At 33.8% G+C, this 27,824-nt stretch overlaps 1 protein-coding gene across 2 annotated transcripts; it reads left to right on the top strand.

The window, feature by feature from the left end:
- Mtpap (mitochondrial poly(A) polymerase) lies at positions 1–27,824 on the top strand. Of its 2 annotated transcripts, none has more exons than XM_027928549.2 (9): positions 1–178; positions 4,820–4,992; positions 5,506–5,739; positions 7,206–7,430; positions 11,943–12,154; positions 15,696–15,922; positions 25,339–25,431; positions 25,586–25,659; positions 27,111–27,824. In XM_027928549.2, exons 1-9 carry the CDS (start codon positions 22–24, stop codon positions 27,471–27,473), a joined length of 1,758 nt encoding a protein of 585 aa, XP_027784350.1. In that variant the 5' UTR covers positions 1–21; the 3' UTR covers positions 27,474–27,824. The 2 variants fall into 2 exon arrangements, with proteins under 2 accessions (XP_027784350.1, XP_071456040.1); XM_071599939.1 differs by lacking the exon at positions 1–178 and adding an exon at positions 1,913–2,021.

Here is a 27,824-nt window from a genome sequence, read left to right as displayed (position 1 = left end):
GGCCCTTCCGCTCCTTTAACTATGGCGGTTCGCGGCGTGGGGCGCTTGACCTGCCTGTCCCTGTGTGCCCAAAGAAACGCTCGATTCCAGCGTCCTGTTTTTAGGCCTCTCAGTTGTCCAGGAACTGTAGCCGCAGACTTCAGAAGAGAAGAGCAGCCCTCTGGGAGCGCGGCGACAGGTAATGGCTCTGGGTCGTCGGTTCGCCATACCTCCGTCCCACCGCGAGCCAAGAAAGGGAAGAGACTGGGCATCGCGGAGAACCCGTTGGCGTGTGGAAATGGCCGTGGATCCTTTGGCACAGCTAAGGCTGTGTCCCGCCCGCCTTTCATTTCACGAGGGAGACCTAAGGCCGCCTCCTTTGCTGAAGTTGCTTGTGTGCCGTTTTGAGGGTCCGCTCCTGTGTACAATAATGAGATTGCCTAAGCCTCAGTGAAGCTCAGCAGGACTACAGTTAGCCAGCCCATAATAATATGCCTCCTGTCAATCAAAATCCCTAAGATGTTGCCGAAGGCCGAATGTAGTGAAGCCTAGTGAATTACCAGGACTTCTGGCTCCCAGAAATAGGGCTCTACTGATAAAATTTTCGGCTGTTTAGTTTTGGGCTGTTTTGAGCAAACTCTGTTTTGTAACACATTTTCATTCACTGTTATGGGTGGCACGAGTGTTCTAAATTTGTATATGCTTCTTTGTGTATTGAAAAGCCCATTCTTACTCAACCCCTCTTGTGGCCCAAGAGCTTGTGTATGCTATTTATAATTCTTAAAACAATCTTGCTACAGATATATGCTTGTCTTCATTTTACAGGTAATAGGAAGAGGCTTAAAGAACTAAATAGCTTTTGCATGACATACAACTTAGATCTTAAGTTGCCAAAGAAGTATTTATTTTTACCATTTCTTGGAGCTAACGTTTTAAGAGATGAAGTTATTTCTAGCCGCAGTTCAAAAGCATATTAAACAAGTAGAATATTGTTCTTTTATAAGTTATTGTCTTCATAAGACTCATGGACAGAGTGCAAATACTCATTACATCTCATTGAAATATTGATTGGATTCTATTTAGTAGAAGCTGTTCCATAGAAAATTTTTCATTAGTCCTGCAAATTTGAGTAAGGATTTTGCCAAAAATGCTACTGTAATTTAATATTTGTATAGTGCTTTAAGTTTGAAAGTATTTTCATGTGCTCTTTGAGATCTTCCATACCTGTGGACTAGGTATGAAAGGAATTATTATTTACTACATTTTATAGTTGAGAAGACAGACTAGTTCAGCTGGCTTATTCAGTTCTTCCCCATTTACATATGGCACAGATTAAAGTAAAACCCACTTTTGATTTCAGGGCTTTCCTCTTCACTTAGTGGCAAGAGAATAAGAGTGTTATTCAGGACTCTTTTGAATGCAGGTGGCAAAACTTAACTCAAATTAACTTATTAATTCCCATGTTCCTAGATGTGGGACACCTGTAAAACTTTAAATTGAGAGCAAATATACCACCATGGTAGCTTTTGAAATAAAGGTTGTACTTTTTAGAGTTCTATTATTTTGAAAAATAGGTGAATGTGTTTGAAATGCATATATGTATACATGTATATGTTTATATGTAAGGGATGCCTAAGCTGTAGATTATGATTTCCAGCCTATTTTAATGCACCCGTGTCAACTTCATTGACATTCACAGAATTGAAAGCTTGGGACTTAATGGGTTAAGTAGAATAGAGAAGATATACCAACCCAGGTAATCCAGCTCCAGAAACACGTTTTTATTGCTTTAAGGTCTGTTTGATTAATGTAGTAGTCCGTGTGAGCCTCATCAGGTATTATTTGGTGGCCTTGTAATTTCAGATTCTTCTACATGAGGTTTTTATGGTGGGGATGATAATGGGCAACTCTGTTCACATGCTTGCAGCTTTTCCAAAAGAAAGAGTAAACTTTTACCTGAATTTGACAAATTCCATGAAAGAGCTTTCCATTGATGATTTGCCCACCCTTTGGACCAAAAGGAAGTTTCCAAAAATTGTCTGGTAATCTTGGCCTGGCTCATGGGGTGGGAGTAAGTGTGATGGGTAGGATAATTGTATTGACACTTCTACAACTACACTGTGTGTGTGTGTGTGTGTGTGTGTGTGTTTTAAACAGGGGTGTGCTGATATCAGAACAGGTGGGGATGCATACCAAGCAGCCAAACAACAGCTAAATTCTATAGGAGGCTGTGCAGTATATTAGATGTTTGTTTTTATGAAACTTTTTTGTTGTTAAATCTGTAATGATACCTGCTGTGCCTATCTAAAGGTTCTTAGGAGTTTCAGAAGAGAACATATATGTGACTGACTGGAAAACTGTCAAGTGCTGCTCAAAGAGAAGATGTCATAGTGTATTTGAAGGCAACGTTTAGCTTTTAGGTTCTCATTATAATGTTTTTTTTTTTTGTGTGTGTGTTTTTGTTTTTTTCTTCTTTCCCAGGCTATAAATCGTCCCTTTATGTATAGTAATTCTCTATTATAGTTTCTAGTCTTTCTGCTACTTCTTTCTGAGTGCTCCCTGGCTTATTAATATTCATATCCATTATATTTAGAATGGAATATATTTCCCATATGTGTCCTGACCAGAAAATAGCAAAGGAATGCTATTATCCCTTGGATTAAATGTCTTAAAGAACTACTGCTAGTTAATTTATATAGTGTCTTTATTTTGTTTTAATATGCTTTGAAAATGTCTGGTTAGTTATCATTAGGGTAAGAGGTTCTGAGGAGCATTTATACTTTTACATTATAAACTTTTGTACTATTTGACTTTACTTTTATAGTAAGCAGGTGAGCATCTGTGTAGACTCCGTGAAATCAGAGGCAAGAATGTATACAAGTGGTAATTACAACTGAAAAAGTATCAAGATGGACTAAGCAGAGCTTGTAGCATAAGAAGAGAAGGAAATAGGGACCGGTAGGAAGGAGGACAATCAGCAGGGACTGGTAGGAAGGAGGACAATCAGTAGACTGAAATCAGATTAAACAAGAATAGAGATGTCTGTGTCCTAAACATGGAAAAAGATGTTCTTCTGTATTGTTAAATAAATGTTTATTTATTTAACTGCTGAGACCTCTAGTGTTAAATATATATTTAAATTGTAGTAATAAACAACGCTACAATTACATTCCTTCATAGAAGCTGAGGTAAGGTAATACAGAGATGTAAGAGATTCTACCATGGATAGTCAGAAATCTTTACAGACCTGAGCAAAATTTGAAGGATGAATGGGAATTTACCAGATATAAAATGAGAAGATGGGCATTTCAATAGAGGGAGAAGACAAAAGAGAGTCCATAGTATGTGACAGTATCATGTGTTTACACTGCTGTGTATGAAAAGTGCAAAGGGAAGAATAGTAGAAACTGACATTGAAGAGGGAAGATGGGACAAAGTGTGAGGAACTTTATAACTGTGCTGTGGAATTTGGACTTGATCTTAAAGGTAATGAAGAAACTGTTTAAGGATTTTAAACAGGCAAATTAAAGAATCAAGGCTTTTATAAAAATATATTTTTAGATGTTGATGGACCTTTATTTTATTCATTTATTAAATGCCATGCTGAGGATTGAAACCAGTGCCTCACACGTGCTCGACAAGTGCTCTAACGCTGAGCCATAACCCCAGCCCAGAATCAAGGCTTTTTAAAAAACAATTTTATAAAGATTATGTTGGCAGCAGCATGGAGATTCACTTGAGAAAGACAAAGCTGGAATGACTGAGAACAAATTCGGAGTCAAGCTATTGTGACAATACAGGACTGAAATAAGAGTTTAGCATTAAAGAATTGATACTGGGAATGGAGAGAAAGGCTTATATTCAAAAGGATGTATTTTCAGCATCTAGTACACTACGAATATCAAACACTTTGGTTTGATCGCATGTTAAAAATGATGAGCAGGTCAGGGACAAGAATTTTCTGATTTGCCATTAGAGATTTGCCCTTTAGCTAATACTTCACGATTCAGCCAGCTTCTACTGTCAATAACCCATATTTATCTGTCTTGTCCATGAAGATGTCTTGGAGTTGCTGAAATTCAGTGATAGTGTAGGTGGAATATTTCCTTGATCCATCAGTTTTGTGGCTGTTTGAAAGAAAATGAGGCTAAAAACTCCTGATTTCCATATAGCTAAAAGAAGCACTTTAAGCTACTTAACTGGAAATTAAATATCTTGGAGGCAAAATGAGTTGTTAAAAAAGAAAATTAGTGTTTGGCTTTAATGTTTTCTTAGAACTTGAGTGATTTCTTTTTTCTTTATATATGTAGTTCATTTGTTGATCTTCCTTTTGTGGCCAGTAGATGATTAATATTTATTTCTTGACTATCACAGTTCTTCATCCTCTGTTTGTAAAACTCCTTGTCTGTAGAAAGGTACTTAAATGGGGGGTGGGGAGAGAAAATGCCCCAAATCCTTAGTGAAATTATTATGAGCTCTTCTTGGGTAGCAACTAGGTTTTAAATTCTTTAATTTCTCTATAATATAGGTCATATGATAGATAATAACTTAATTGTTAGAGACTGATCAAGACCCTTGAAAAAGAAAAAAAATCCTTAAAAACTTAATTCACTGTATTGAACTTATAAACTCATTGTCTCAATACATTAGGCTTATGATAATTTCTTGTGGGAATGCACCTATCATTGTATTAAGATGACTTTAATTCTTCAGGATAAATACTGAGGAGTGGTATAGCTGGGTCATATCATGGTTCTATGCCTAGTCTTTCAAAGTATGTTATAAATTTTACATGTAAGTATATATATATGTCATGGAAATGTTTTTGTTTCATTCATAGGCTCTGAAGACAGAAGTCCCAAAAAGAGATTCACTGAGGTGCAAAAAGAAAGACGAGAACAGGCACAGCGAACTGTTTTAATTCATTGCCCAAATAAAATCAGTGAAAAAAAGTTTCTCAAGTATTTATCCCAACATGGACCTATTAATAATCATTTCTTCTATGAGAGCTTTGTACGTATTTGAAAAACAATCTAATTTAATGTTCATGCTTTTGAAAGGTAGATGTTTTTTCTTGTTGACTTTTTGTAATATGGTAAAGTTAGATTTTCTTTTTATGTCCTACATCTTGCCTCATCTAAATTTTTTAATTAGGTTTTTCTTTTGACATGAGAATAAAAATTCATAACAGCAGTATTTTAGAATTATAAATAACATTTGAATGATCCGCTTATTTGAATACTTTTGATAATCTAATATGCTAGATAAAGTGCAATGGGAGGGAATCTTTGTTTTACCTTTTAATTTTCAATTTCAGCATTCTTTAAAGTTTCTCTTAACTGAAATCTTTGTTTTCTTAATCTATTTATAATGACCAAAACAAATGCTCATGTTAGAATCATATCATTTGTAGATTTTTAAAAAGTAGTTTTTATAGCATTATGATAATTATTTTGACGATACTATATTAAACATTTCATTCTGAAGTGCGTTTTGTTTTTCTCCTTTTTTGTATTTTTGGTATAGGGTCTCTACGCTGTTGTAGAATTTTGCCAAAAGGAAAGTATACGTTCACTGCAGAATGGAACTCATACTCCAAGCATGGTCACAGAGGCTGCAATTCCATTCAGGTCACGTTTCTTCAATTTAAAGCTAAAGAATCCATCAAACCAGACTTCTGAACGGCCATGTATACAGTCAAGTAATCAGTTGCCTCCTTCAAGCAAGAAGCTTTTTGAATTACTTTGTTATGCAGAAAGTGTAAGTTTATAGGTATACTTTAAAAATATTTATGACATTATTATAGAAATTCTTACAAAATATGCACACTGTAGTATTGTTTAATGGGTATAGAGCTTTAGTTTTACAAGATGGAAAGGGTTGTGGAGATGGATGGTGGGATGGATGCATATGCACAACATGAAGAAGAGTTTTCTTCCATTTCTAGCTTTCTAGGAATTTCATCAAGGCTGAACACATCAAGTAAATGTCAGGTTTTTCACACTTCAGATTATTTGTCTTGATAATTGGTATATGATCTTGAGATCATACAATTTTTCTCCTTATGTCTTTTTCACAGAATAAACCTAAACTTAAAGTATATTTTTAAAAAATGCATTAGTATTATTTTTTTTGCCAATTTTTTACAGCTTTACTGTTAATAAATTGGATTATATAAAAAATTCAAACTACAGAATATGTTAAGAGTGAAAGTAATCCTCCATTCCACACCCCATGCCCTCTTGTACTCCTCAGAGGTAATCAGTCTTCCAAAATTTTGGGCCTTTTTGGATGATTCAAATTTTCTTTCTGTTTTCAACATAATGAACGTTGTGGCCAGTGGATGATTAATATTTATTTCTTGACTATCGTAGTTCTTGTCTTTGTCCTCTGTGTTTGTAAAACTAAACAACATGGGGCTTGCAAAAAGTAGTTTTAATAATGAATGTAAATTGTACTTGGTATTATGTAAATTTTTAAAGTGCTTATTTCTAGTTTTGTCTCTTTTCTTTGTCCTAATATTGTTTTATCTTGATTTTTCTAGACTCTTGAACGTTTAGCTAGTTTTGTAGCCCTTAGAAAGAATCAATTCATGGTTTTATTAAAATATTGCCATTTTTTGGTTTGATTTTCTAACTTTTGAATTCTGTACTTCTAATATATACATTTATTTTCACTTTTTTTGAGTTGAATGTTTAGTTCACTTATTTTCAAATATTGTTTTTAAGTAAGGGAATTTGAAGTTATGATTTTTTTTTCTTTTTTACTTTAAATACTAAAACGTAGCATACAATTTCAAAGTCTGATTATTTTAACACCAATCTTCTGGTGAATGTACAGGTTGATTATAGATATGTAAGCCTTGGGTTTTTATGACTTGAGTTGTTGGTTGCTTCTGATGTTTCTTGCTCTTTAACATTGGTTTCCTAGTTTTGTGATTGTTTTGACCTCCTCTGGAGCACTTTGCTTACTTTTTGTTTTCCTAAAACAGCTTTCTACTCATTTCTTGCAAAAAGTAGTTTTAATTTTAGTCAGCTTTTATTTTGCTAGTGTTTTCAGTGCTTTTTTAAAAAATTGTTTTTTTAAAAAAACCTACTTTTAAGACTGAAAGAAAAAAAGTGTATTTTTAAGGTACGTCTCTAAAGCCGTCTTTAGAAGTAAAATGACAATTATTTATATGACCTGTACATTTTCTATATTTTGTGGGTTTTGTTTTGGCCAGCTAGATAGATGATCAGTTAAACACTCTCCTGAAGGAATTCCAGCTAACAGAGGAAAACACCAGGCTCCGGTACCTCACCTGTTCTCTTATTGAGGACATAGCAGCTGCATATTTTCCAGACTGTGCAGTCAGACCATTTGGCTCTTCAGTGAACACTTTTGGGAAATTGGGATGTGATTTAGACATGTTTTTGGATTTAGATGAAATTGGAAAACTCAGCACTCATAAGGTAATTGTATTTTTGTTTTTCATTACTATAATCATTTAAAGTTAGGAAATTAGAAAAGTGAAATCTTTGGACTTAATAAAATTTTAACTTTATTTTTAAACAGTAACATTGTGATTAAAGAATGTGATTTATTTGCTATTGATTCTTAGGAATTGTAAAGTCTTTGTATTCATTTTATATAGGGAATCACTTATTGTCACTACTCTATGCATAATTTGTTTTTTTTTAAAAAAAGCATTCTTTTCAATGGTGCATCGGTTTTTCCTTTAGGTAAGGTTGCTTATGTTACATTGTATGCATCTTAACTAATGTTTTTATCTGTGATCTTCCTATTGAAATATTTCTAAATCTCCTTTTTGGCTAAGTTTTTCTTGTTTTGATTTTTATTTTATTCAAAGGCTTTGTTCTTTAGTTTCAGCCTTTATTGTTAAGTTTGGGGTGCTTCTTATAAATAGTAGGATACTTAAGATTTTTTGAAAATATGTGCTTAAGAGTTTTTTAAGATATATGCTAATTAAAGATCATAATAGCTTTGCTATGGAAACATTAGCAATGAAATATAGTGTAGAAATTAATGACTCTTAAATTCATCCAGTTCTTAAAGCCTTATTTTGTACATTAGTGAACTCTTCTGTTGCTTCCTGTTACTTTGTTATCTTTTTTGGCACTCCACTTTGTTGTTTAACTCCTTGTGTACTTGTTTTATTCTTCTGCCTAAATTGCGAGGAGTCAGGTAGAGTGTGTTAGACTTTTTGGTATGTCTACAGCACTGTGTATGCTACCCTATGTGCAACAGTTACCAAACTGATTATTTGCTGATAAATAAATGAAGGTTATTTACTAAGTAGATTTTAGATTTATCCATTATCTCAATGCATGAGAGATGCGTACATGTGAAATGTGTCATTTAACAATCATTTTAGCATAAAAATCCTAAGCTAAAATCTGGCTTTCATTTTACCTTCAGCCTTGCTTTTTCTAGTAGGTCTCTGGCTCCTAAAGGATTTATGTAATAGAAGTAAAAATTAATGGCTGAGTCCTATTTTCTGTTGTATAGATGAGTGGTATGTGCAATGTGCCTCTTTATTAGATTATCTGCATTTAGGTAGTGTTAGAGGAATAGCAAATATTAGTAGGAATTGTCTGTTGAGTTAACTGTTCCTTTTTTTTTTTTTTTTTTGCAGTTTTTATTTGTTTTAATTAGTTACACATGACAGTACAATGACCTTGACATATCATACATTTGAATCAGATGGGATATAATTTCTCATTTTTCTGAGTGTACAGGTTGCAGATTCATATTGGTCATGCAGTCACATATATACACACAGTAATAATAATGTCTGTTTCATTCTACTATCCTTCCTATCTCCCCATCCTCTCCTCTCCCCTCCCATCACTTCTCTCTACCTAATCTAAGGTAACGCTATTCTCTCTCCCTTTTTTTTTCTCACATCTTCATTACATGTGTTTTGTATAATGATGAGGGTCTCCTTCCACCATCCATGCGAGTTAACTGTTTCTAAAGAATTTTTCTCTCTCAAATAAGTAAAAAGTGGAAAAACTTCTTAATTGAAGAATAGTTTTTGAGAGTATTCTACTTTTGCTCTTTATAGTTTTTTTTTTTTTCATCATCTAAATCTTCTACAATTGCATTGTTTTATTTCTGTGCACTGTCAATTTATTTAATTACCCCATGTGGTTCTTGTTCTCTTGTTTTTTATGTCTGTCAGATCAGGCTGATTTATGCTTTAGTAATAAATAACCCCCAAATCTCAGTGACTTAACCACATTGACTGTTAACCAAAGTGACAGCAAGAGGTTAACAGTCAATGTGGTAGGATATCACATTCCTGTGTTTTGCTTTGGCCAAAAAAAATGTTAGCAAAGGCTTCATCTGTCACTTCTAGGCATAATTCATAATTAAGTTCATAATTCTCCAATTTTCTGTCTGTATTTCCGTTACTCAGATCTGGTTTTTGTAGTAGTATTTTCGCTTCTGTTACCTCAAAGATTTTATTCTTTCATTTATAGTATTAATTTTGTAAAAATCTAATTATCACTTTTCTTGGGAGTAAGTCTAACCCTTCCTATGCTTGAGCTTTTGAGGCCTACATTACTCCTCTATCATCAAGTATGATAGTCCACTTCCAATTAATATTCTTTTACCATCTTGAGATGATTTGACCCAGATTGGGTTTTTTCTTTTGGTCCTGTTTAATATTCATGGAAAATGTTTCTCTTTCTTTGTTTTCCTGTAAAGGTACCCCATGCTTAATTTGCTGGTTGTTTTTGTTTGTCCTATTTTTTATTTAAATTTGTATGTGTTTGTATTTTAAAATAGAGTGGACTAGGGAAAAATATTAAAGATGTTAAACCAAAATGATTAAGCCAGAGTTTTGAAACTTTAATGTTTTTTAAGGAAAATGTGTTTTTATTCCCTTTAATAAAAAAGCATTCTAGTAAATAGGAATCTTTCTAGAGGGCAAAACTTAATAGAGAAATATAACATGTTTATAGGTGTTGTTTGTCTACATGTAATATTTGTATGTTTATTTAATCTATTTTTTCTGATTATAGAGTAGTAGATAACAAAAACATACACTGTGACTATCTCTGCTGATCTAGTCATCTCCAGGAATAACTACTGTGAATATGTACAATGTGTTTTATTACAGGATTTTTTTCTTTTGTATATATAAGTGCTTTTTTAAAAAACAATACTAACTCTTACAATTTGTAGAGTATAATTTAATCTATAGATTGTAACTTGATTTTTTTCCTGTTAATAGTGTCTTGAAATTCAGTCTACTACTTCATCCATGTCAGTGACTGCATAGTATTCTTTTAAATGATTGTATCTTAATTAACTTAACCAGTCCTCTGTTAGACAATTAGGGTGCTATCTTATCTTCTAACCTTTATTGCCAGTTATTTTAGTTAATGTTCCTTGGTTGTACACAACAGAAAGAAGCTCAAGCTAGTTTAACTAAAACCCAGAGTGAATAGTGTGGATGAGTCTTAGGAATGTTCTGGAATAAGGAAGTATAAACTAAAAAGAACCCATGAAGTATCTGTTTCTCTTCATATATTTGCTTCATTTATCTCTTTCTTTAACCCCCTTCACTCTACCCTCTCACTTCTGTTGATTTTCTTTACTTTTTCATGCTTGTGGTATAGAATATGTGCCCCAAAGCTTCAGAGTTACATATTTCAACTACATGGTTATCTCTCAGTCTTAGTTTTAATTTCTAGTATAGATCTCTGGGTGAATGCATGGTATGCTCCTAAAGTGCTTAGATAGATTAGCTCTCCATGATTTGTCTACTCAGCTGAGAAGAATTGGGTAGATTTCCGTGATAAACGTTGTTGCGGACTTAATCCCTTTAGGGGAGTGTGTTCTAGAAGAGGGGAATCTTATTAAGGTAGTTAGAGTTACCAAAAGAATTTACCACATGAACAGTGCTTTAGAGAATGGACATCTTTGTGAATTGACTCATTTATGAAACTGTTTATTTAAAATAATTTCCTATATACATTCAGCATTTCAATAGATACTGACAATTTCTATAAAAAGTATGTCTGAGTTTACACTGCCACCAATATTATATTCATTTCCCTATACCTACCAGTGCTGGAAGTCAGCTTTTGACAGATTGTTAAATGAAAAATTTCATTGCTTATCTTTTTTTGCCCATTAACAATGGCATCTTCCCCTCCTCCATTTGTATGAACTCTTCATGAATTACAACATCTACAATGCCACTGTTAACCTGCTTTGTGTGATGTGTATTACTGCTTTGTTTTGTATTTTATCTAGTATTGAATGTATGCTTTACTTTAATGTTATCAGTTTTTTATGTAACCGTATTACTTCTTTTGTATAATTTGGAATTTAGTGTCATACTTAGAGAATCCTTTGCTGTTGTAATATTTCATATCTTCTGCTACTTTACTGGTGCACCTTTACATTTTAGTTTTTGATCCATGTTGAATTCAATTTGGTTTTAAGACTAAGGATGTAGTCTATTTTTTAAAATGTCTTCTGGAGTCATCTGTAGAAGAGGGATTTTTCTCTACTATATATAGTTCATTTTATTCAACATCAAAAATTCCTATACATAATTGAGTCTATGTATATTAGTTTCTTTTATACTCTTTTACTCTTGTAGGCTTATAATTTTAGCTATTAAAATGTAATGGCTAACTGGGAGAGGGCAAATATATGTTCACTGAATTTATAGAATAAGTAGTTGTATGTATAGTATTGCTTTAGAAGTTAATTAGAAAAAGCCATTGATTTTTCAAGTATTTTATATTCTGGAGAAACAAAAGGCAACTAAGGATATTTTAAGCCAGCTTTTGGCAGTGATTGAATGAAGACTTTTATTTTGTAGATTTGTTTCCTTTTTGCCAGATATAATTTAGGGCAACCTTCTACAAGAAAAGTTTACAAATAAATTCCTTCTTACAAAAACCCCTTATTTACAGATTTTTTTTTTTCTTATTTAGAACATAGGAAATTTTTTGGTGGAATTTCAAGTGAAAAATGTTCCTTCAGAAAGAATTGCAACTCAGAAGATCCTTTCTGTGATAGGAGAATGCCTTGACCACTTTGGCCCCAGTTGTGTGGGTGTACAAAAAATATTAAATGCTCGGTGTCCGCTTGTGAGATTCTCCCACCAGGCCTCTGGATTTCAGTGTGATTTGACTACTAACAATAGGTATGATCTCTTAAGTTATCATCTTAAATATGAACTTTGTAAGTTATTAGTTCAGTTTTTTCATATACAGGAACAATGGCTTTGGATTCATTAGGACATACTTCAATACTAATTTTTTAAAAATTCAAAGAGATTGAAAAGTAGGAAATCTTTTGTGTTATATCTATTGATTATTTGGCGTTCCTGAACAAAGTATTGCATTAAAATGTCAGCTTACCTAACATCATAGGAGAAGATCTATATTTCTTTGTTCTAACTGATGTTGTAAAATGTACCTATTTATAGCATAAGTCTTCAAAAGTATACTTAGAAATAAAGTAGCACCTTGAGTTTGACCTTTGAATTGCCTCCAGTTTTGTGTACTAAATAAATATGGTTTATGCTATTGGGTCAAGAAGAGTTCTGTATAGCTTAAGACTTCTGCAGGATGTTTTCTTTTAAAAAAAAAAAAGTGAGATGGGAATGACAATTTTTTATATAATGATTACTTTTTCTAAGTTGGAAATAGGAAAAACTTCTCAATTCAGGAGTTTATTTCTTAACTCTAGTAGTCTCATTGGATGAGTTTGATTTTAATATACTATCTATTACATGAATAATCATAACTGAAAATAGATGCAGAAAATTCAGTCTAGAGCAGTTTAAACTCAAGTGTTCACTAACAAAAGCTAACTATAAGTATTTCTGAATTTCTTTCAAGTAGCCCACAGAATAAAGTCTTTTGGTTTCTTGCCACTTTTTTCCCCCCACTATTCGAGAGTGAACCCAGGGTTGCTTTACCATTGAGCTACATCCCCAGTCCTGTTTTGTTTTGAGAAATTCCTAAATTGCTAAGGCTGACCTTAACTTGTCATCTTCCTACCTCAGCTTTGTGAGTTGGTGGAAATTATAGGCATACATCACTGCATCCAGCTCTTGCCAAGTTTTAATATAATAATTAAATGTCTGTTTTTTTGTCTTATATATTTTCTTTATAGTATGTAAAATGACATGTCTTTTTGTAAGTTTGTTGTAGGTTTTTAAGAACTAGTCTTATTCTTTCTTCATGGTTTTATTTGCTTGCATTGTTTATACCAGATATTTTACACTATTGATATTTGTTTTTCAGCTTAATTTAGCTGTATTTACACATAGAAAACAATCACCATATATTTCTAATTTTCTATTTCTTCTATTTTAAATTCAGATGTAAATGCTGTAATGGTAATTTAGTGACAGTTTAAGTCAATACTCTTAAGTGATTTTGTGCCCTCTGTAGGTTCTTTGAGAAATTACAAGATACATTTTGATCAGTAGGAACTTAATCTCAAAATATTTCTGATTAATAATTCTTCAGATTTGTATTTTAAAATTTTGACTAGGAAACTTACTGAAAATAGGGTTTGGGTTTGGTTCCTTTTTCTTTTTTTTGGTACAAGGGTTTGAACCCAAGAGCACTTAACCACTGAGCCACATCTCCAGCCCTTTTTATTTTTTGAGACAGGGTCTCACTGAGTTGCTTAGGGCCTTGCTAAGTTTCTGAGGCTGGCCCTGAACTTGCAATCTGCCTTCCTCAGCCTCCAGAGTCACTGGGATTATAGGCATGTTCCATCATGCCCAGCTTGAGTTTGGTTTCTTAATAGGCATTTTACCTTCAGAGAGGTTTGATTTTTATAAATATTGGAATTTATTTGGGCTGTTTTAGAAATTATAAGAATTTTAAGATTAAATACTTACAGAATGTTTTTCTCTGTGTATGGGCTAATTCTTCTGCCAAAGGACTGAATGAACTACGTGTGATGTGTCTGTGTCTTTATTGATGGTTATAAAGTTATTTAAATAATGTTTAGGAACTTTGATTTTAAAATTCTGAGTTTTTGAGTAGAAGACACATGAACAAATTCACATAAATACAGTTATTTCATAACATAAAGGCACCATAAACATACATTGGAGAAAAAGATAGCTTAGTCAACAAATGTTACTGGGAAAACTGGAAATCCATATGTAGCAGAATGAAATTAAATCCCAATCTCTCACCCTGCCCAAAACTCAACTCAAAGGAGATCAAGGACCTAGGCATTAGACAGAGACCCTGTGCCTACCAGAAAGAAATAGGCCCAGTTTCCATCATATTGTCTTAGGAATTGAATTCTTCAACAAGACTCCTGAACCGTAAGAACTAAAATCAAGAATCAATAAATGGGATGGTATTAAATTAAAAACCTTCTTCATAACAAAGGAAACAATCAAGAGCATGAAGAGAGAGCCTACAGAATGGGAGAAAATCTTTGCAACCTGCACCTCAGGTAGACCATTAATCTCCAGGATATATGAAGAACTCAAAAAACTTAGCACCAAAAAAAAAAAAAAAAACCAACCAAATAACCACCCCTCTCCAAAAAAAGAAAAACCCAAATAACCCAATCAGTAAACAGGCTAAGGAACTCAACAACAAACACTTCACAGAAGAAGAAATATGAATGGTCAACAAATATGTGAAAAAATGTTCAATATCACTAGCAATTAGAGCAATGTAAATTAAAACTACACTGAATGAGATTCCATCTCACTTCAGTCAGAACAACAATTACCAAGAATACAAGTAACAAATGTTGGCAAGGATGTGGGGGAAAAGATACATTCATACATTGCTGGTGGAACTGCAAGTGGTGTAGTCACTCTGGAAAGCAGTAAGGAGACTCGAAAATTTGGAATGGAACCACCATTTGACTCATCTATCCCACTCCTGGCATGTACCCAAAGGATTTAAAGTCAACATACTACAGTGATATGGCCACATCAATGTTCACAGCAGCTCACTTCACAATTTTAAGCTATGGAATCAACCTAGATGCCCTTTAATAGATGAATGGATAAAGAAATTGTGGTATATATACACAATGGAATAGTAATATTACTCAGCCATAAAGAAGAATGAAATTAGGGTATTTGCTGTTAGATGGATGGAACTGGAGACTGTCATGCTAAGCGAGATAAGCCAGTCCCAGAAAACCAAAGGCTCTGATGTGCAGATGCTAACATACAATAAGAGGTGGGGTTGGGGAGAATAGAAGTTCATTGGATTAGACAAAGGGCAATGAAGAGATCGGAGTGGGGATAGGAATAGGAAAAAGAGTGGAATGAATGGGATATAACTTTCCTATGTTCATATGTGAATACATGATAACTCTACACCATGTACAACCACAAGAATGGGAAGTTATACTCCATATATGTATAATATGTCACAGTATATTCTACTGTCATGTGTATCTAAAAAGAACAAGTAAAAAAAACATTAAAAATCTGAGCTTTAAAATTTCATTGTGATTGTCAGTTTTTAAAAGGATGTTTTAATGGTAATAAGTGTATTTGATATTAGACCATTTACATTGAATTTTATGTTGCTGATACCTAATGCTTCTGATTATTTCATCATGGTGTTCTCGGTACATTCAGATGTAGTAAGGTATTTAGATAATTTCACATTTGTATGTTTACTTGAAACTTGGATAGTAACTTTGGGGGCTGAAAATTCTTTTTGTTTTCTTTTTTGAAGGATTGCCTTGAAAAGTTCTGAACTCCTTTATATCTATGGTGCCTTAGATTCAAGAGTAAGAGCCTTGGTGTTCAGTGTGCGATGTTGGGCTCGAGCACATTCCTTAACGACTAGTATTCCTGGTGCTTGGATTACAAATTTCTCTCTTACAGTGATGGTCATCTTTTTTCTCCAGCAAAGATCACCCCCTATACTTCCAACACTAGATTCCCTAAAAACCCTAGCAGGTAAGACTACAAGCAGTCTTCTGAATTTTCTCTTTTGACATTATGAATGAAGTTAAATTGCCATGCATTATTAAAGCCCTAAATATCTGATTTTTAGTCGTATAAAGTTATCTTTAAATCCAAAAGTTAAATTGTGGATCTGAAGGTTAAGTGCTCTTTTATTCTTTTTAATGGCCACCAGGGGTCATGAGAAGATTTGATTTACAGAGCCGGGGCTTTTCCAAATTTTGAGAGTTCTGTTTTATTTGTGTCAACTGCCTAGGTTGTTTACAATAGTCATGGGACAAATCAGAGCCTCTCCCTTAGTTGACTGAGTTAAAAAAAAAAAAAAAAAAAAAAAAATTTCCCAAATACAGCTTTTGATTGGAGCACAGTTTCAGAGGTGGCTTTCTAAATATGAATTCTTTCCAGAATTATAGTAAAATATTGTAGTTCTAATTTCTGAAAGGAAGATAATTAAGGGATTAATATATTGGAAATATATATATATATATATATATATATATATATATATATGTATATATATATATATATATATATACACATACACACACACTTCTATCTTTTATCCATCCTACATATTGTTGCCAGATAATTATTTTAAGTTCATCCTTGAATTTTCCCTGTCTGCAGTAACATTAAAGGGGATTTTATTCTCTTTGTAATGAATCTCAAACTATTTAGTGTGGCACTTAAAACCTTTAGATATCTAGCTACAATACAGTTTTCCAGTCTCGTTTTTCCACTGTTTGTCTTCATGTGTTTCCACAATCCAACCAATGCTGTGATTAGTCTCATGACATTTTATCTTGGTGTTTTTCTGCCTGGAACGTCTCCTCTCATAATAAACAGTTTATTCTGTGCTGCCTTCCCATATTATCCAAATTAGAAGTAATCCCTTCCTGTGAACACTTGTAAGTGTTAGTATAGTTTGAAATTGGGCTTTTAAGAAAGCTGTGATAAGTTAATGGAAAGTAGGAAGTTTTCAGAGGGGTAGGATGATACTCATGTGTGTCACTTTTGAAGTTGAAATAAAGAGCAACATCCATGCCTGTGCTCATTTCATCCCTTGGTATCATCTATTCAGTTAGTGTTTGTTGATCATTAGGTGTCAGGTGTTATTTTTGGAGCAGTGGGAATGTAGATGATGTTCTACTGAAAAGGTAAGGTATACTCAAACAAAGTACTGGTAGAATCTTACTAATAAGCAACCTATAAGTAACCTTTCTTTTATTACTGCTGTGTGTGTGCACTGATGCTTAGTATAAATCATTGTGGGGAAAAATCATGAAATTTTTTGAGTTCAAAAACAGAGAAAAAGTTACAAAAAGGAGGAATAACTGAGGCAGGTTTAAGTTAGGGGCCGAGTACTATGAGCATCCTAATTGTTCTCTTCTAGTATTACAAATATTTCCTACTCTACCTGAGTCAGTTCCTTGTTGTCCCTCCTTTTAGGACTTATAGTCTTTTCCCCTGTAGTTTGCATCCTACCATCTGTTCTTACCTAACAAAGTATCTTTTCAAAAAGACCTATCTGATAGTGTTAGGTCTTTTGAAATCCCTCAAAAAAATTTTTAAAGTAGGGCTGTGTTTATGGCTCTGTGGTAGAGCAAGCGCTTGCCTAGCATGTGTGAAGTACTGGGTTTCAATTTTCAGAACCACGTAAAAATAAATTAATAAAGGTCTGTCGACACTAAAAAAGCATTTTTTAAAAAAATTTTTAAGCTTAAAATCTTAATATTATTTCCAATAATTATTTTGGAAAAAATATGATTTGTGAACAAATTTAAAATTACATGTTGTTTTTATTTTAATCTATTGAAAAATAAGTTTTAAGAGAGGCTGGGGTTGTAGCACAGTGGTAGAGCACTTGCCTCATATGTGTGAGGCAGTGGGTTCGATCCTCAGCACCACATAAAAATAAATAAAGGGATTGTGTCCATCTGTAGAAGTAACTAAAAAAAATGAAAAAAAAAATTGTCTTTATTAATAGAGGACAGCATGAATCCTTGGAACACCTCCAGAACTTCTAGCACTGTTCTGAACTTAGGTTAACATAAAGCCCAAACTTTTCAGCATTGTATGTAGGCCCTTTGTGGTCTTCTCTTTTATCTCTTACATTGATTTCTGTGAGCACTCTAAACTTGCTGATGTCAGTTCTTTCATGCTTTTTCATATGTCTGCCTTTGTTTGTGATGGCCACCTCCTTACCTTCTGTTTTACCTGGAGAGCTTCCACAAGATTAGCCATGGAAGAAAGCAGACAAACCCAGTGCAGTGTAGATCTCGTTTGTTAGGTCCTCCCTGGCTGTCCTTCCTGCCTTCGAGAAGTAGTGTGCTCTTCTGTTGCCTTCTAAGTGCTCCATACCTGTACGGGAACAGCTGTTAGATTGTTGCTGTTCTTTTATCTGCCCAACTCAACTGGGTAAAGCTTTTACTACAGCAGACTGTCTTTGTTTGCCTTGGCATACAATTGAGTCTATAGTACAAGTTTAGTAAATATCTTTCAAACTTAATTGGATGAACATTTTAATATTTGTATTCAACAAGGTGGACTACAATGGGAACCTTTATATTATAGTTACTCTTGAGTTTTTCTGTTTCTTTGTGTTTCCTACTACTTTCCTCCATGTGTCTTATTTTCTTTTATCCTCCATCTTTTTTGGCTTTGCTACCTTTGTTAAATTTATTTCTGTGCTTAGTGCTTATATCTAATGTTTTCCTCTTATAAACATTGGTTGGTAAGAGTTTTGTTAGTCTGGGTCCTCAGTGATGAATTAAGAAGTTGAGGAAGAAATGACTGGGCAGTGTTATTATCAGTATTGATGCAGAGACCCCAGCAGAGAGGAGAGCTTTAATTTATGACCCAGGAACAATTTCTTGAAGGCTATCTTTATGCCAGGCATTTGGCTAAAAAATTGTATTCAGCATTTTGTTCTGTCCTCCCAGCAAACTTATGAGACAGTATTACTATTTTCATTTTGTAGCTGAGGAAAATAAGACTGAGAAGTTTTCTAAATTTCTTAAGGTCACATAACTAGAGGGTAATTAATAGAGCTAGGATTAAAACCCACACACTTTTCAGAACTTACACTTTTTAAACTGAAATATAAATACATGTTGAAGTGCATGTATACATACTAATTTTCACAAACGGAACATATCAGTAACCACCACCAGATTAGATAAAATGCTCTAGAAATTCCAGCTATGCTTCCTTTGAGGCCCTACTCCACCCCACCCTTCCTAACAGCACAGATTTTTAACTGTTTATAGATAGCATCATACGGGATGTATTCTTTTTGTGTCTTTGTCCTGCTTAACATTAGTTTTGGGAGATGCATACATATTTTTAGTGTATTTGTGAACTATTAGTTCTCCTTGGTATATAGTATTTCATTATATGGATGTGCCAAAAATGTTTTAATTCTATTTTTGGTGGGTAGCTGAGTAATTTGTAGTTTGAAACTATAACAAATATCCATTGATAGGAACTTTCTGGCACATATCTTTTGGTAAACATGGGCATTCATTTCTGTCAGGTATATATACTAGGAGTAGAATTCCTGAATCTTAGAATTTGGGTATATTCAGCTTTAGTGGATATTACCAAATAGTATTCCAAAGTATAAACTCCCATGCATATTATATATAAGTTCTAGCTTTTCTTTGTCTTTGCAGACATCTGATACTATATATAAGTTGGCTTTTCTTAGTGCTTGTGTAATGGCATCATGGTGTGCTTTTAATTTCCTTTTCTCTGTTGACTAATGAAGTTGAGCATCTTCTCATGTCCCTTTTTAGCCATTTGAGTACTTCATAAAAAGCTTCTGTAAGCCTTTGCCCATCTTGTTTTGGGATATTTGTAATATTCATTTGTGGGAACTCTTCATATATTCTGGTAATGAGTTCTTTTTGCGTGTGTGTGTGTGTGTGTGTGTGTGTATAATACTCAAATATATGCACACTGGTATTGACTTCACTCTTACTAGGGTTAACAATCTAATAATGAAAATAACATTTTAAAAATGTTTCATTTTTTTGTTGAAGTTACAGACACATAGAGTAAACTAATTTTACAAATTTCGTAACAGTAACTTACCTTCTGAACCTTTTCTTTCTACTTCTTTTATCTTGCTCCATGGGTGGCTAACTACTTTTAATTCTTTTAACTAATTTATTTCAGACATTAAACTTCTTATTTCTAAATCAAATGCTTGGATTACTTTCCTTTTTTTTTTTTAGATTTAGATACCCAAGACTTCCCTTTATGGAAGAGGAAGAATTAACTCTTTTGCTCCTGTAACCCCCACTGTGTACATATCCTTTCTATCCCTCAAATAGCAAAATTTTGCTATTTACTTATTATATTACATTATTATGAGTATATAAATGCTATTCATATCTAATCATGGTATAAAGTAAAATAAATTTTCCTGCCCAACTTTTTATATTGTTTGGAGCTAATGGTTTTCTTATTTTTGTTTTCCTGATTTGCTACATATTAACATTAACTCAATCTTAGACTTGTTACCAATTGTCTGTCTTTTCTCAGAAATGTTCAGAAGTATCATATGATCTATTCATGTTGTGGTCTTTGTCTAGACTCTTTAAAAAATAGTTTTTCCACTTTATTTTGTGTAGCCTCACATTGGAGTCTTTCCTTAGATGTCTGCTAAGCCTAAGCTTCTGTCCTCCACAGTTAGCATTGTTAATAAATAGGGCAGAACCACATGTTGGCCTCTCTCATTTAGTGATTGCTGACTCATGGCACCCTGGAAGGTTTAGACTTATTAGTAATTATAATAGAACTTGAATATAGCTCTTTATATAATTTTTAGCTATTCTAGTTACAGTAAATTTTCATTATAAAACAGAACATGATACGGGCTTTTTTTTTTAATAAGAGGTGTTAAGCCTTTATATGAACTTGATGTCTACTATATCCTTTATTCATGTTCTCATCAACCTCTACTTATTTATTAGAAGTGCTTGTGCACACACACATCAGATAGAGCACTAATCTCTAGGATATAAAGAACTCAAAAAACTTCACACCAAAAAACAACCCAATCAATAAATGGGCTAAGGAGCTGAACAGCCAAGTCTCAGAAGATAAACAGTAGATCATCAAATATATGAAAAAATGTTCAACATCTCTACTAATTAGAGAAATGCAAATCAAAACTACTCTTAAGATTTCGTCTCACACCAGTCAGAATGGCAGCTATAAAGAATACAAGCAACAATAAGTGTTGACAAAGATGTGGGGGGAAAGGCACACTCATACATTGCTGGTGGGACTGCAGCATGGTGCAACCACTCTGGAAAGCAGTATGGAGAGTCCTTGGAAAACTTGGAATGGAACCACCATTTGATCCAGCTATCCCACTCCTCAATCTATAGCCTAAAGACTTAAAAACAGCATTCTACAGTGATGCAGCTGCTTCATTGTTTATAGCAGCACAATTCGCAATTGCTAAACTCTGGAAGCAACCTAGATGCCCTTCAATAAATGAATGGATAAAGAAAATGTGGTGTATATACACAAAGGAATATTACTCAACATTAAAAGAGAAAATTATGGCATTTGTAGGTAAATGGATGGAGTTGGAGAATATCATGCCAAGCAAAATAAGACAATCTCAACAACAAAAAGAAAAAAAAAACCAGGGCCAAATGTTTTCTCTGATAAGCGGATGCTAATCCATACGGGAAGTGGGGCATGAGATGAGTGGAGGAACTTTGGATGGGGGAAAGGGGGCGGGGGCCAGGTGGGGAGCAAAGCGGTAGGAAAGATGGTGGAATGAGGCGGACATCATTATCCCAGGTTACATGTATGATTGCATGAATGTGTGACTCTACTTCATGCACAAGGAGAGAAGTAAAAAACTTTTGCTCCATTTGTGTACAATGAATTGAGCTTTCTACTGTCATGTATAACTTATTAGAACCAGGAAAAAAAAAAAGTATCTGACACAATGTTGCTTCTTGCTCCTTTGACCAGACAAATGAACATAAAAGGTTATACAGCCCATAAATATATTTACTGTAACCCTTAGTAATCTATTAATATCAGTTATTGCCAGTAGTGATCTCTGCAACAAATTATGAATTATTGTAGTATCATGTGGCTTCCTGAAAAATGTGGCTAAGTTTATCAATCTATATGTGACTCTGAGAATATTACTCAGTGACTTATTTTTAGTATGTATTGTGCTGAAAAAGTGATTACTGTATGAATCCATGAAAAGCTAGAGATTTCCAAAGAAATCAAGGGATTTAATAAGTACATATATTTCACTTTTCTTATGGTTTTTAAGTTCATGTAATGGGAGGTGTCATAGTTCTGCGTTAAATAAGTTGTGTCTATGTTTATTTTTCTCACCACTGAGTGTTCGTATTTACTTAGGAGTATTTGACATTGTTTCAAACAATATTTTTAAGAAGAAAATCAGTGGCACAGGATTAAACAGTAATGGGATGTCATCTTTGAATAGAGCAAGAATGGAGTTTCTAAGGCATTACTATCCAACAGAACTTAATATCTTTTTAAAAACTTCTTCTTTTTAGTTATACATGTCAGTAGAATGTATTTATAGTTGTACATGATGTGGAGTTACACTGGTTGTGTATTCACACATGAACATAGGAAAGTTATGGCCGATTCACTCTACTGTCTTTCCCATTTCCAATCCCCCTCACTTTCTCCATTCCCCCCTGTCCCCTATCCCAATCCACTGAACCTCCACTCCTCCTTCCCCCTGAGAATTGTGAGTCAGCATCAGCATATCAGAGAGAATATTCGGCCTTTGGTTTTTTTGGGATTGGTTTATTTCACTTAGCATGATAGTCTCCACTTTTCATCCATTTACTGGCAAATGCCAAAATTTCATTCTTTATGGCTGAGTAATATTACTATTCCATTGTGTATATATACCACAATTTCTTTATCCATTCATCTATTAAAGGGCATCTAGGTTGAATCCAGAGCTTAGAATTGTGAATTGAGCTGCTGTGAACATTGGTCACCGTGGTGTGTTGACTTTAAGTCCTTTGGGTGTATGCCAAGGAGTGGGATAGATGGGTCAAATGGTGGTTCCATTCCAAGTTTTTCTGAGTCTCCATGCTGCTTTCCAGAGTGACTACCCCACTTTGCAGTTCACCCAGCAATGTATGAATGTATCTTTTCCCCCCATCCTTGCCATCATTTATTGTTACTTGTATTCTTGGTAATTGCTGTTCTGACTGGAGTGAGATGGAATCTCAGTGTAGTTTAAATTGACATTGCTCTAATTGCTAGTAATGTTGAACATTTTTTTACATATTTGTTGACCACTCATATTTCTTCTTCTGTGAAGTGTCTGTTGAGTTCCTTAGCCTGTTTATTAATTGGGTTATTTGGGGGTTTTTTTGTTTTGTTTGTTTGTGTTTTTTTTGGTGTTAAGTTTTTTGAGTTCTTCATATATCCTGGAGATTAAATGGTCTATCTGAGGTGCAGGTTGCAAAGATTTTCTCCCATTCTGTAGGCTCTCTCCTCATGGTTCTTTTGCTGTGAAGAAGTTTTTTGGTTTGATACCATCCCATTTATTGCTTCTTGATTTGACTTCTTGTACTGTTAGGAGTCTTGTTGAAGAATTTGGTTCCTAAACCAACATGATGGAAATTTGGGCCTACTTTTTTTTCTAGTAGGCACTGGGTCTCTTCTAATGCCTTGGTCCTTGATCCACTTTGTGTTGAGATTTATGCAGGGTGAGAGAAGGTCTAATTTCATTTTCCAACAGAACCTTCTATGTTGGTGGAAATGTTCTGTATCTGTGCTGTATGATAGTTTTGCCCCTAGCCACCTAGACCTGTTAGGCATTGGAAAGATGGTTAATGTGGATGAAGAACTGAAATTTTAACAGCTGTAGGAAGCTAATGGCTGTTGGATTGGACTTACATGTGTTGTTTGGGTGTTAGTTACAATAAAAAAAATAAAAATTAAAAAAAAAAAATAAGGTGAAGCACTCAACAAAGCTGCTTGTTAGATTTGAGTGCCTTAGAGGTTTTGAAAAAATAAAGATGGCCTTATCTTGAATCGGAGAATAATTTTTTTCTTCAAATTTCAGTATTATCTGTTGAAATCCTTTCAGTGACAAGCAACACTCTATCGTCTTAGTTTTTAATGGTTGTACATTTCTGGAATGTTAGTAAAACTTCAATGGGAGAAATAGTCCTAAAAAGAGAAGCACCTGCTGAAAGATCATCAATATATGTCAGTGGTGCTGTGTTACAAAAAATACAAATTGTAGCTCACTTGAAATAATTAAACATGTACCCAGATCTCCTAAAAGTAGAAGAATATGTAAGATTCACTATTAAAATTAGTATGAGTCTAGAATAAAGTTTGAGAAGTCATCAGTAACAGAAATTAACAAAAAAAAAAAACCCACAAAAAAAGAGGAGACAGAAGTTTGAAGGAATCTTGTTTGTCTTTCTAATTTCTTTTTGGTATAAATATAGGCATTCAAAATCAAATATCAGTAATCATTCAGATTATTATGTGCCTGTTATGTGCTGTGCACACCTTTGTTGTGGGCTAGACAGGGAAGGAAGAGGGACAGTAATGAATAGTAGAGTGGCTCTTTAGTCCCAGGTTAGGGGTGAACACAGAGAAGCTCCAATGGAGGATGAAACTGAAAGAATGGAGGAGCAATACCTTAGAATTATGAAATGTGTTGAGATAGGAGGTAGCCATTGATTAGACTTTTGAATAATGTGAGCTTGCTCTAAAAACTGCGCTTTTTTATATGTTATAGAGTGGAAGGTGGATTAGAGTGTATAAGGGATTTCATCATGGCTATATATCATAATTAGGAAATGATTACCTCTAGATAATACTAGTAGAATAGTTGAATGCCTAAAATTAGTATGTCATTGAATTTGTTTTACTGGATTAACTGAATTTTAGCCACTCTGAAGTACTGCCTAGGCAAAGTGGTGCATGCATATAATCCTATAATCTCAGCATCTTGGGAGGCTGAAGCAGGAGGATTGCAAATTTGAGGCCAGCCTCAGCAAGTTAGCAAGATACTAAGCAACTTAGATCATGTCTTAAAATTAATAAGTTAAAAGGGCTGGGGATGTAGCTTAGTGGTAAAACACCTATGGATTCAATCCCCAGTCCCACTCCCCTCAAAAAAAAGAAAAGAAAAAAATGTAATGTTAATTTTACTGTAGTATAGTCTCAAATCTTTTTAAATCAAGTTTTAAATTTTATTAACTATAAACATATATAACTCTAATAATAGGACGTACACACACACACACACACACACACACATATATATAAAACTTTGATTTTTTAATCAGTTATTTTCTGAGGTAGGAAATATCTTTGAAGTATAATATGAAATATTTTAATTTCTATTTAAGATGCAGAAGATAAATGTATAATAGAAGGCAACAACTGTACATTTATTCGTGACTTGAATAAAATTAAACCTTCAGAAAACACAGAAACATTAGGTAAGTGCTTTATTTCTTTTTGGGTTCAACTTTCTTATTTTTATTTCTTTTTGGGTTCAACTTTCTTATTTTTATTACTTTATTTCTTTTTGGGTTCAACTTTATTTCTTTTGGGGTTCAACTTTCTTATTTTTATTACTTTATTTTCTTGCAGAATTACTACTGAAGGAATTTTTTGAATATTTTGGAAATTTCGCTTTCAATAAGAATTCCATAAATATTCGACAGGTAAATGTTTTAGTATATTTGATTATAAGTTATCTGGTGTTCTGCTGTAGTGATATTTTAAATTTAGTTTTCAGAGTATTCTAACAAATGTTTCATTATAATGTTAAAGTAATAGTAGTAAGGAGATTGATGTCCGTAGGAGTTGTCTAAGTTGCCTAAGCTTATTCATCTAGTTAATTGGAAGAGCAAAAGGCAACTCTTTCAACATCTGCCTCCATCACAGTGCTGTGGCACCTCTGACATCATTATATTCTTTAAAATGTGGAATTATATCCTGAAAAGTTTTCTGGAAAAGGTAATTTTACATACAGTTAAACTAGATTTGGGTTTCCATGCAGCAAATTTAATATGAAGTCCCAAGTTTTGATTTGAGCCCTTAGGAATTAATTTATTTAGAGTATATGAATTTATGATCGTGGTTCTTCTAATGATAGACTTTATTCTAAGAAAGAAAATCGCAGCAGAAACCTAGGCAAAATATGTTTACAATTAGGGAATGCTTGTGAAAGCTCTGGGCTTATTCTGTTTAGATCTGGCTTCATAAAGCAAAAACATACATATTCTTTTTTGTCATTTTTTTCACTCTCCTGTTGGGAGACTTTGTTAAAGTAAAAGTGTGGGGAGGAGAACGGGAAGGGACACTGAAAGCTCTGGAATGTGATCTAGAAGCAAAAGGTCACCAAACATATAGGTTCTTTTTCTTTTTTTGTATTTGAGGTTCAGAGATGGCAGGCAGGCATGACACCCACTGAGCAGCGGTATGAGAGAAGTTAGGGAATAGATAGGTGCTGCCAAGTCTGAAGAATCCAAATCTTTGGTTTTTTAATATTTATGTAATATCTGTGGTATCATTTGAAGGAGGAAAAAATAGATAGGATCACTACTGTTTATGTGATTCATGGTTTATATTTTTCTGAGGTAAGGTCTTAAGTGCAAGAACCTTACTATTGGATGTTTACGAATGTAATAGAACGAATAATCCTTTGTTCCTCTCTTTCTTTTTCATTTCATACTTGGAAAACTAATTTCTACATTTGAAGATTCTAATTTTTGTATTTTTCTGTGGCCACTGAAATAGATTTTTACCAAGATACATGTATCTTCATCTTATTTTCTATCATTTCTCTTCCTTTCATGTTATTTCAGATAAAGAGTTACATTATTTTAAATATATTTCTATTTTTAAACTAGTGCAGTTACCTGACATTAGAGCAGTAACATCATCATCCATAGATCATGAACCTAATTATTTTTCTCTAAAGATACTCATAAAACTAAAATGGGAAAGACAACAGAAGTGTACACATTGACATTCATATCACATGTATACCTACCTAACTCTCTTAGGGAAGGATTTATTTTTTACCCTGTGAAGTAATATTTTATGTGTTTTTGTCATTAAAACCCTTCATATACTTATACGTGTTTTTCTCCTGTATCATAATCTATAGGGAAGGGAACAAAATAAACCCGATTCTTCTCCTCTGCACATTCAGAACCCTTTTGAAACTTCTCTCAACATTAGCAAAAATGTAAGTCAAAGTCAGCTACAGAAATTTGTAGATTTGGCCAGAGAAAGTGCCTGGATTTTACAAGAGGAAGATAAAGATCGACCTTCTCCATCAAGTAACCAGCCCTGGGGGCTGGCAGCCCTACTGCTGTCATCCGTCACAAATAGTAAGTCCCTTGCCAAGAAGAAAAACAAAAGGCCTGCGAGTGAAAGAATTAGAAGCTTGTTAGACTCCATAAAAAGTAACAGTACAGAAAACGCCACAACCGCCAATGGGAAAAGAACAATTAGTACTCACACGTAATGGCTGCTGCTTTGCTTTAAGAACTGATTTTATCATACAAAATGGCCTGTGGACTACTGAGAAGAACAGATGTGACAGTTGACAGATCTCATCTTTTGTCATTCCTTTGCACAGCCTTTATCACTTGCCCCCTTAACTTTGTGGGATGTTTTCTGCCTGACCAAGCTGATACTAAGGTGGCATTTTATTACAACGTCAACTACAAGGAATGGACAAAAGAAGGTTGGAATGTACTTGACTAAATAAACTATACAAATTGAATAGTAAAGATGAGTTTTAGAATCTAACCCTTTAAAAGGACTTCTAGTTATATATGTATGGCAATGAATACAATAAAGCTTCAGAATTTGG

This window comes from Marmota flaviventris, chromosome 12, assembly GCF_047511675.1.
Source record: "Marmota flaviventris isolate mMarFla1 chromosome 12, mMarFla1.hap1, whole genome shotgun sequence".
In the NCBI taxonomy this organism is placed as follows: Eukaryota; Metazoa; Chordata; class Mammalia; order Rodentia; family Sciuridae; genus Marmota; species Marmota flaviventris.
This window is presented reverse-complemented; position numbering and strand designations above follow the sequence as displayed.

Excerpts from the sequence above, each read along its gene's own strand:
- Mtpap (XM_027928549.2), top strand. The coding sequence starts at position 22 with ATGGCGGTTCGCGGCGTGGGGCGCTTGACCTGCCTGTCCCTGTGTGCC. Across the intron at positions 7,431-11,942 it reads GAAAACTCAGCACTCATAAG|AACATAGGAAATTTTTTGGT; the intron begins GTAATTGTATTT and ends TTTCTTATTTAG. Across the intron at positions 25,432-25,585 it reads AGAAAACACAGAAACATTAG|AATTACTACTGAAGGAATTT; the intron begins GTAAGTGCTTTA and ends ATTTTCTTGCAG.